General features: G+C 54.7%; 2 protein-coding genes across 3 annotated transcripts in view; one reads left to right on the forward strand and one right to left on the reverse strand.

Annotated features, from left to right (window-relative positions):
• Window positions 1-8,335, reverse strand: part of ZBED4 (zinc finger BED-type containing 4) — a 55,366-nt gene extending 47,031 nt beyond the window's left edge. The window contains exon 1 of one of the 2 annotated variants that reach the window (XM_020982942.2): window positions 8,259-8,335. The gene's annotated coding sequence lies outside the window, so the exon portion shown is untranslated. The remainder of the gene's footprint in view (window positions 1-8,258) is intronic. The other variant, XM_020982943.2, reaches the window with a different exon arrangement.
• LOC144455975 (uncharacterized) lies at window positions 421-9,017 on the forward strand. Its single transcript, XM_078150516.1, has 5 exons — window positions 421-567; window positions 6,470-6,564; window positions 6,806-6,908; window positions 7,970-8,580; window positions 8,831-9,017. The coding sequence occupies exons 1-5, from the start codon at window positions 421-423 to the stop codon at window positions 8,874-8,876; spliced, it is 1,002 nt and encodes a 333-aa protein (XP_078006642.1). The 3' UTR covers window positions 8,877-9,017.
• The last annotated feature ends 1,764 nt before the right edge of the window (window positions 9,018-10,781 follow it).

The following is a 10,781-nucleotide window of genomic DNA, read 5'->3' on the forward strand; positions in this document are numbered from 1 at the left end:
ATCCTGACATCACCAATAACCAGGATGGTGCGGTCACTGATACGCAGCCAGACATCCTGGAGAATGGAGTCCAGTGGGCTGCAGGAAACACTGCTAGCAATAAGGCTAGTGGAGGTGATGGAATCCACCTCCTGAGCTACTGAAATCCCTAAAAGACGATGCTGTTAAAGGGCCACGCTCAACAGGCCAACACGTTTGGAAACCTCAGCAGTGGCCACTGGACTGGAAAAGATCAGTTTACGTCTCAATCCTAACGGGTGGCAATGCCAGCGCAATGTTCAAATTACTGAACACCTGTGATCATCTCGCACCCCAGCAAGGTTAAGATTCTGCACGCTGGGCTTCAGCCACACGGGAACCGAGAATCCCAGAAGAGCAGGCAGAGGAACCGGAGACCAAACCGTCAGCACGCGCCGGATCATGGAGAAAGCAAGGGAGTCTCGGGAAGACGTCTCCTCCTGCTTCACTGACTACACTGAAGCCTCTGACTGGGGGATCCCAACAAAATGTGGCAGGTCCTCAGAGGGATGGGAGTGCAGGTCACCTGACTCATCTCCTGAGGAACCGGTACGTGGGCCGAGAAGCAGCTGTCAGAACCAAACATGGAACAGCCGACTGGTTTAAGATTGGGAAAAGAGTATGACGAGCCCGGGTGCTGTCACCTTATCCATTTAACTTCTATGCAGAGCACGTCATGTGAAATGCCAGGCTGGAGGAATCAAAAGCTGGAATGAAGGTTGCCGGGAGAAGTAGCAACAACCTCAGATATGCAGAAAGGGAAGAGGAATGGAGAAGCTTCCTGATGAGGGAGAAAGAGGAGAGCGTAAAAGCTGCATGGACGCTCAACAGCAAAAAAACTAAGGTCTTGGCAAGCGGTCCCATCACTTTCTGGCAAACAGAGGGAGAAGAAACGGAAGCAGTGTCCCGTTTTATACTCTTGGGCTCAAAGATCACTGCGGATGGTGATGGCAGCCAGGAAATTAAAGGATGCTCGCTCCTTGGAAGGAAAGCTAGGACAAATGTGGACAGCAGACTGAAAAGGAGAAACACCATCTTGCTGACAAATATACATACATACATACACATACACACATACATACACACACACACACACACAGAGTCAAAGCCATGATTGAACTATGAGGAAAGCGAATTTTTGAATTGTGGTGCTGGAGAAAACTTTTGAGAGTCCCCCTGGACAGCAAGGAGATCAAATCAGTCAATACTTAAAAGAAATTAATTCAGACGATTCTTTGGACAGCTAGGTGGAGAAGTGGATAGAGAGCTGAGCCTGGAATCAGAAAGACATCTTCATGATTCATTCATCTGGTCTCAGACACTTACTAGTTGTGCGACCCTGGGCGAGTCACTTTACCTTGTTTGCCTCAGTTTCCTCATCTGTAAAACAAGCTGGAGAAGGAAATGACAAATCATTCTAGTATCTTTGCCAAAGACACCCCAAAGGGGCTCATGAAGAGTCAGACATGACTGAAACAACTGATAACAAATTCACTGGAAGGGCAAATATTGAAGCTGAAGCCTAAATACAGTGGCCACATATTGAGAAGACCAGACTCACTGGAAAACCTTGATGCTGGTAGATACTGAAGGTAAAAGGAGAAGGGGACGGGAGAGGATGAGATGGACAGAGTGTCACAGAAGCCATGGATGTGACCTTGGACAGACTTCAGGAGACAGTGCAGGAGAGAAGTGCCTGGTGTGCTCTGGTCCTTGGGATCAGGAAGGGTCAGGCACTGTCTTAAGTGCTGGGGATACAAAGAGAGGCAGAAGACAGTCCCTGACCTTGGAGGAAACAACCCACAAATACACACAAAGCAAGCTATAAACAGGATAAATAGGAGATAATTAATAGAGGGAAGGCACTGCAGTTAAGGGGTGCGGAGGTTGGGGAAGGCCTCCTGTACAAGGGGGGACTTTAGCTGGGACTTCAAGGAAGCCCAGGAGGTCAGGAGGTGGAGATGAGGAAGGAGAGTCTTCCAGGCATGGGGGACAGCCAGAGAGAATGCCTAGGGCGGGTCTTGGATGGAGGGTCTTGTTCCAGGAACAGTCAGGAAGCCAGCGTCCCTGGATCAAAAAGCGGGGAGTCGGGAGTCAGAAGGCCTGATAGGTAGGAGGGGGCAGGTTATGTGGGGCTTTGAACACCACCCAGGATTTTGTATTTGCTCCTGGAGGCCACAGAGAGCTACTGAAGTTTATTGAAGAGGGGCTGACATGGTCACACCTAACTTGAGGAAAATCACTTTAGTGGTTGAATGGGGGAAGGGCGGGGGGGGGGGGCAGTGGCTTGAGGCAGGCTGACCCAGCCGCAGGCAAGAGTCCTGGCAGAAGGGGATGAGGGGTGGTGTCAGAGGAGGGGAGGGCGTGTGTCTGAGGGATGCTGCAGAGGTGAAATCACAGGCTGTGGCCACAGCACACTGGTAAGGGAATCCAAACTGCTCTGTCTCATTCTCAGAACCTCCCAGACATGGCCTCCATGAACTTTCTAACCTTCTCCCCAAGGATTCCAGGAAGGCTGTCCCACTAATCGCTCATGCTTTTCTTCCCGAAGCCCTGGCCCTTTTCTCTCTGGCCATCCCAGCGCTCCTTTCAGGCCCCACTGTCCCTCCTCCTCCAGTTCCATGGAGCTTTAGCTAATCACGCCAGCGCCCCCCCCCCACTCCTCTAGAATTAGCTGTCTGCTCCACACAATTAGTACATTATAATCCACAGTTCTAGTCTCTAATTGTACACTGCACAATTTAGCAATTTATATCTGTATGTAATGCCTGTAAGTGACCGTTTCATGCCTAGAACATTAGTCCTTAAGGTAGAACCTCATTTTCAAGGGGATAAAACCATTCTTAATCAGCTTATGAATTTACTTGGGCCAAACCAATTAGGCCAGAGAAGAATGAGGGCAGGGCGAAATGCCATCAAGACCTACAGTGGAGGGTGGCAAGGTCAGCCCAGGGAGGAAATCACTGGGGCCAAGGAAGAAGTGACTTTTTCAAGCCCAGTCCAAACACCCAAAGATCAGGGGAGCCAGGCCACACGTTCTAAAGGGGAACTAAGAACCCTAAGGAGTATGAGCGTTCCAACTCAAATTGGCCTGCACTCTAGGACTTTGATTGAGCATCTGATCTGGACCAGTCTGGGGCCTGGCATCAGACAGAGCTCTCTTCACCTGCAGACCCAGTGATCCAGCCCCCGGGGCACCATCCCCAAAGAGATGGAAGGAAGACAGGAAGATCCCATATATGCTAAAAATATTCTTATCAGCATCTTAAGCCCAAGTCAGTGCCTATCAGTTAGGAAACAGCTGATCAAACTGCTTGGAAGGGCCCAGAGGCCAGGGCCCTTAGCTAGTGCACGGGGATGGAATGTAGGAGACCTACTGTGCGCTAGGAAATAACAAAGAGGAGAAACTTAGAGAAACGTGGGGAGACAGATTCCAGAGAGAATGACTCTCATGACAATGACCAGGGGAATGTAAACGATAACACCAGAAATGAGGAAGAGGGCCAAGTTCTAAGTGCCATGCCCAGTTCTGAGCTCAACAATACTCCTGACTCTGGCTGGGGAGGTGGGGAGCTCCTGGATCAGAGCACTGCATACACTGCTTCAAACACTTTCTCTTTGTTACAGAGGAGAGGTTGATTCCCCCCACCCTCTATACCCTGGAAAATGATGGTGGAACAGAAACCAAAAAGCTTTCAAAGGCAGGGAGCTCCCCCTAGAGTCTCCATGTTAAACCATGCACTCGCTCCAAGCAGTAAGGAAAAGAATCTCAGAGATTGCGGCAGGAAGGCTGGGCATGAGCAGGGCACTGACCCCTGGGGGGGGGGGGCAAGGCATGGAAGCCCCAGAATTCCTAGAGTACTCACCACCCGTTCCTCCCACACATCAGCCTGGATCCTTCCTCTTTCTCTCTACATACGGTTTCTAGAGGTCAGAATCTCCTTGGGAGAGGGATGGTGGTCTACGGCCACGTCCCCACCGCAGCCAGCCCAGCACCCAAGGTGGCCACGTCCATGCTGGTGGATGCCAACTTCTCCCACTTTCAATGAGAACCTCTCTTGGGAGCCGGGGGAAGCAGGGAGCCCACCTTCTCCTCCCTCAGTCCAGGCACAGAGAAATGGCTCCCTTAAACCCAACAGATGAATAGACGGAAAGGTGAGACCTCTTCCAAGAAGCTGCCAAAACGGCGCAGTCAGGTGACAAGGGGCTCGTCGTCATCTTTCCCTTAATGCCCCCACGAAGTTCTCCTTTGTTCACGATCATTCCTCACGCCTACATCAGGTAAGCCGAGGAAGGAGCAGCCTGGCCCTCCTCCCACACACTTCAAAGTTTATGTTTTAAAGTTAGGTTATTTCCCTATCAAAAAAATCCTGAACGCTATATACATGAACGGAGGCAGTGGCGGCTTTGCCTTGGGACCAACACCTGAAAATCCTTCTCAACATCTTAAAAAAGACTGCCTTTTGAGGGCAGGGCAGGGCCGGGCCCAGAAGAGGCACCTGCTGATTGGTACAGTGAGGCCTGGTTTGGGCCCCAGCTCTGCCACTGGCCCCGCGGATAGAGCACGCTGCGCCTGGAGTTAGGAAAACCAGAGTTCAAATCCAGCCACAGACACTTACTAACTGCATGACCCTGGGCAAACCACTTCCCCTCTATGTGCTTCAGTTTCCTTAACTGTAAAATGGGTCTTGTAACAGCACCTTCCTCACAGTCACTGTGAGGATCTAATGAGAACGGCTGTGAAGCGTTCATCACAGTGCTATTAGCCCAGCACAGCTGCCCAAAGCCTCCTTCTTTCCCAAAGAGGGCCGTGCCACCTGTATCCCTGAACCAATCAGGGCTCCTGGCTGGGCAGGAAGGGCCCCCTCACAGCTATCTGGGGAGTCCCCAGCAGGTCCTGGATGTCAGAGAAGCCTGTAAACTCTAACCTCTCATTGAAATGTAGCTTTTCCTTCCTTTACAAGTGTTTCTTTGGAAACAAAACAAATCAAATAAACCCTAATTCAGAAGAGGGTTCGCCAAACTTTGAAGAAGCCCACCGCATGCCAAGGCCTGGAGGTCACACTGAAATCCACCTTCGCTCACATCTGGAGCCCTCTCTAGCCACCAAGACCAAGCCTGCTTTTTGTTTGGTTTGAGCTGGCACATAACAGCAAAATGGAAAAAAAAATTCAGTGAAAAACCCCTCCTCCAGCCAATGTCAATCTTACACTTCTGTCCTCAGCTAGTCATCATCACACCTTCAGAGCCATCATGGGCCAGAAACTTTCACAAAACTGTCACACGCTGGGGTGTCACCCTCAAGATACCTTGCCCAAAGTAGGGGGAGGGGAAAACTAAACACAGAGACTGTATGTAGCATGCACCGTCACCTGTCTGCTCTTCAATTATGGCCAGGAGGGTAAAAAGGAACAAATGAAAAAAAATCTCTGAAACCATGAAAAATGAAATAAAGTTCACTCAACTAAATCCCAAGCACAGAAAGTCAGTACTAAAAAAAATTCTAAGTTGAAAAAGCCAACAAAATTCTCCTACCCCGGGGGGAAGAGAGCATTTTCATTTAAAGATTTCACTTGACCCATGAGTTATCAGACAAGGAGTTCACTTCATCTGGTCTCCAGACCATGAGACATCCCCCAATCTCAACGCCCTGTCTTTGTGTCAATGACTAGACTTCAGATTCCCAAAGTGCCAAGTGCTGGTACTGAATCACACAGCCGTGGCCGAGTAGAACGTAAGTCCTCTGTGGGCAGGGACTAACCTTGGTCCAAATGACCCCAGAGCCAGGGGGCACCTCATACATACCAGGCACTTCACACGTGCCTCTGGAGCTGAATTTATCTCGTTCACCCATCAGTTTTAAGAACACACATTCCAAATAATTATAAAGTGGAAATCTGAGTGCCAACCTTCTCATTAGCCAGGAGTACACGCGTGTTTTCTGTTCAGGGAAGGCTTGCCCAGCCTCTGACCCTCTGGGGCAAGTCACCCAAGCTCTCAGCATCTCCAGGGAGCTCACTCAAACTTGCAAGTTACCGCAGGAGACCTGAGCCCACTCCAGCAAAGGAAGCTTCCGTAGCTCAGCGGTCCCTCGACCACCGATATCCCACCTCTGCCTCAAAGGCTGTCCCCTCTGTAGTGAATGCCTACAGAGAAAATGGTTTTATTTACACAGGTTATATTTTTTCACCCAAAATGCTTTATGAATGTTAAAGAGATCTCCCCAAACACACTTTCTGGCCATTTAACAGCTCGGCTCCTTTTTCTCTGACACGTTGAAACTGGAGCGTCGCGGCTCTGGCTGATTTGGTCCGAGGCACCCAGTAAATCAGAGCCTTCTGACACAAACCCAGCAGAGTTCGCCAGCCCCTGGTTGGCCTGGTTCAAACTGGTAGATCACATTCTTTCCTAGTGAGGTTAATGCAAACTAGGGCCGTGTTTATGGGCACAGAAGCCAGCGAGCCCGCTGCTGCACCTTCCTTCTTTCCTTGCCGAGGACGGGCACGTGGCTGCCATTCTGGCCCTGGAGAAGCCTGGCCTGGTGTGGTGAGGACCATAGCAAGCCCACAGCCCGAATGGGACGGGTCGGGTGAGCAGCCCTTTCACAAAGTCTGATAAGGCTACCTTAGTAACAAAGTGCATTCCAGAGCAAGCAAACAGTCGGAGAGAAGGTCATCTGGTCTCCGTTCTGCCCTGGGCACGTTCTGGGTCAAACACCAGGACCCTGGATTGTGCTGTCAGTTTTTCTCCTAGCTCCCCACATGAGGTGTGCCTCTACCACCCCCAGCCTGAGGGCATCCCATCCTGGTGAGAGGGACCCCCACTGGTACGGGAACTTGGAAGCCAGGGCCCTGCCAGGTTTCTTCCATCTCAACCACACAAACTGGCCGGTAGAGTAACTGAACCTATATCAGACCACACCAGCTCCTGGTCTTGGCCAAATAAGGACAGACTTAAATTATCTCTCATCTAGTCCGAAGGCTTCAAACCCAGCTCTGTGGTTTTAGATGGAACGGCAGAGAAAAAACCACAGCCCACCTAAGAGATGGATGTAGGTGACTATCCCTTGGGCAGTGATATCCCAGGAGGCAGTCACGGCCCCGGGGCCCGAGGCCCCACCAGGCACTCCCAGACTCGCGGCGAAGCAGCACGGCACAAGTCATCCTGAAGAGAAGCCATTTCCACCAGATGCAGGGGAGGCCCCAGAGCACAGAAGGGACTAACACCAGGGACCACCAGCTCCTTGGCCCCTTGGCCTCCTGTTGCTGGGCACCAGCCCTGACCACCAGAGCTCCAGTGTGAGATGCGATGAGGAGGACTGGCGATCTAACAGAATCCATAAAAAATAAGGAGACCAGGGAGCCAAAGGAAAAAGGGGAGGGGGGCATGCTGTTGACAACACTAGGAGCTTGAAAAATCCACTGTAGCAAGACAGTCACAGATGTGAGGCCTCTGAGTGGAAGGGGAAATGCTGGTACACATGCTCAAAAACACGAGAATGAGAATAAATGCAATCTCAATGGTTTCTATAGGTGACCACACCAACAGGTTTTTCCTGCCTGTTCTATAGCATTTGGCAAGCATCACAACGAAACTTTAAGAGATTCTGCTCTTCGTTTCGTTGCATTCACCAAGGAGAGTAAAATGTGAAACGACAGTAGAAGACACCTTCCTAAAACCGATGGAATGCTTTAAAAATCAGATTATGCCACGTAAATGAAAACATCATTAAAAGGAAGACTAACTCCAAGTGAAAAACCAAGAACGGCCCAGGGAGGAGAGAGAAACGACATCATGCCTTTCTGCAAAGAGTAGGGCCCACTAGGGCAGAATACTGTGCACGCTGTCCCTCGGTGTTTCTGACTGTCACAAGGAGGTCTGACTCTGGAGGAAGAATTACACTCAGCATGACTCACAAAAAAATGAAAAGCAACCGTGACTTTCTTCGTAGGGTGATGTTTATCCACCTCACTCTGAAAGCAGCCCAGAGCACGACTACTTCGCTGCAGAGGGCAACCAGGAAGCACGTGGGCTCGGCCAGCTTCGGGGTCAGAGTCTATGCCACTTCAAAAACCTGAGCAGCTTCCTGCCAGGGGCCCCCAAGGGGCCTCGACTGCAGCCCTCTCCGCCTGGTGATGCCCAGGACCCAGCTCCAAAAGTCTCACTGGCCTCAGAGGAGAAAAGACACCAAAAAGGGGAGAGAAATGCCACTGAGAAAGGAGGAGAAAGGAAACACTTACTCATCGTCTTCTCCCTGGCCCCTGACTTCATTTCCCACACTCTTCTTCACTTTCCCAACCATACGTCCAAACAGGATCTGAAAAACAGAAGATGCCTTTCATTGGTTGGGTTGAGTCGAGCTTTGGGGGCAACAGGAGGGAACCAGGAGCTGCCCACCCAAGAGAATCCCATCTGCCTCTTGCAGGGACAATCTCCGGAGTTTACCCGTGGAACCCATGACTGCTGGCCTCATCATTTCCTTGAAATTTTAAGTGTTTCTTTTTTGCAGGAGTCCAGCCTGTCTGTTTTTGTACAGCCCAGCACTGGTACTAACTACATCCGGTGAGTGAGGCCAGGGTACAGAGGGGGTCTCACACCCCAAAACACGGACCACTTAATTCAGGTATTCACTAGTACAAATGGGGGGTTTGCTAAAGGTCATTTAAAAAGTCAGTTCCCTTCGCTCTTCGGCGTCTGACAAAGGGCGATGGGGCAAACTGGTCCTCTTTCTTCTCCCTTCAACTCAAAGGACGATTTTGTGGGACTCCTCCTGAAGTACTCTTCACGTTCTCGTGTCCGGGTCTTTTCCCAGGGCTGCAGATCCGCGCCCGGATATAACCCGCTGCCTGTGCGTGTAGAGGACTCGGAGAAACGCCCCGCACTCCACGTCTGTACACCTGTCCGCCGGCCCGCTTCTGCAGCGTCCGCCCCGGCCCCCGGCCGTGCCCGGGTCGCGGTGACCCGCCCGGAAAGCTCCCGCACATTCGCTCTCCCTGCGCTCTCGGAGGGCCGCGGGGCCCGGGGGGCCGGGCAGCTCGGGCCGGGGGGGCGGGGGGGGGGCCCGGCAGCCTGCTCGGCTCCTCGCACGCTCCTGCGAACACTCACTTCCTCTCTCCCCGGGCAGCGGGCACCGGGCGGTGGGCGGTGGGCAGCGGGCACGGCGGCCCGACGGACGCCCGCCCGCACCGGCCACCACAAGGGACGCCCCCCGCCCCCCTCCGCGAGAGCGGGTCCGAGCTAGCTCTTGCTGGCCGGGCCGCGGGGTCACGGCGCCCCCAGGCCCGGGGCAGCTGTCAAGGCGCGGGGCCGCGTGGCGGCCGGGCCGGGCCGGGCCGGGTCGGGGCCGCGGCCGCAGACAATGGGGGGCCCCGGGCCCCGGGGGCGGGCGCTTCCTGGCCGCGAGCCCGGGGGGCCGCCCCCCCACCCCCCACTGCGACTCCCCCGCCCCCGCACTCACCTCCGCGGCTCTCCCGGCCCCGGCCTCGGCCCGGCGGCCCGGCTGCAGGAGGCGGAGGCGGAGGAGGAGCAGCCGGATCCGGATCCCGGTCCCCATTCATTAGCGGCCGCTTTGTCTCGGCCCCCTCCTCCTCTTCCCCCTCCCCGCTCCCTCCCTCCCTCCTCCTCCTCCTCCTCCTCCTCCTCCCCCGCCCCTCCCCTCCCGCTCCGCTCCCACAGCGCGCGGGGCGCCCGCGGCTCCAGCTCCGGCGGCCAACCACGGTGGGGGAGGGCGGGGGAGGAGAGAGGTAGGGAGCGCGCACGCCCCGGCACGTTCAGCCAGGGAAGGGGGCCAGCCGCAGGCGGGAACGCGCACGCCCGGGCCGGGGCGGAAGAGACCGGCGCGAGAACGCGCACGAACCGGCCGGGGGATGGGAGGGACACTGAAGGCGAGAAGAGGCAGGGCCCGAGGGGAGGGGGGGGGGAAATGCGGGCGGGAGCGCGCGCAGGACTTCGGCCGCCTCAAGATGGCGGCTGTCCTCCTGCACTTGAGCCCGCCTCGGGACTCCGCGCGGCCCTACCCCGCCCCATGACGGAGGCGGCCCGGAAGCCCCTGCTTGGTGCCATGGCGGGGCAGGGAGGTACACGGGGGAAACCTGAGGCCGGCGAGAGAACAGGCTCTCCCTCAGAGCAGGCCACGGTAGCCTCGGGGATCGCCTAGAAACGCTAACGCTAACGTGAATGACGTACATGTCGTCGGGCCGCCCCACGCATACTCCCGCCCCCGCCCTTTCTGTGGCGGAGAACGACGGGAAGAGGCGTCTGTAAAGGGAAGGTGTGACGCAATGCGAGGCCTACGGCCCTCACGACGTGCGCATGCGCTTCCCTCGTCCTGGCATCTCGAGAAGGGGTGAATGGGGGGGGTTGTCAGAAACGGCCAGCGCGTGACGCCACTGAACGGCTGCTCCGCCCACATCCGCCGACGGCCCTAAAGGCTGAGGCGGGGGCAGGGAAAGAGAGGGAAATGTACGCATGCGCGCGGGGCCTTGCCGCCAGCCAGGTCCCCAACCCTGAAGCCTCAGCTCCCCTATCGGGAGACTGGGTGTAATGATAGGTGTCATGGTCCAGTGCACTTTGCAGTCATCCACTCCTTGGCCCTTCACCACGCCCTGAGAGGCAGGTGCTAGAGGAGGAACTGAGGCCAAGCGTAGCGGAGGCGGGACTCGAACCCAGGTCCCGGGGCTTCTAAAGCGCTTTATAAAGGTAGACGCTGCCTGGAGGAGGCGTTCCCTCTCTGGGTTCGGAGAGGAGAGATTGGCTTCGCGCAG

The sequence above is a fragment of the Phascolarctos cinereus genome, unplaced genomic scaffold (assembly GCF_003287225.1).
Source record: "Phascolarctos cinereus isolate Bilbo 61053 unplaced genomic scaffold, phaCin_HiC Scaffold_1;HRSCAF=81, whole genome shotgun sequence".
Taxonomy (NCBI): Eukaryota; Metazoa; Chordata; class Mammalia; order Diprotodontia; family Phascolarctidae; genus Phascolarctos; species Phascolarctos cinereus.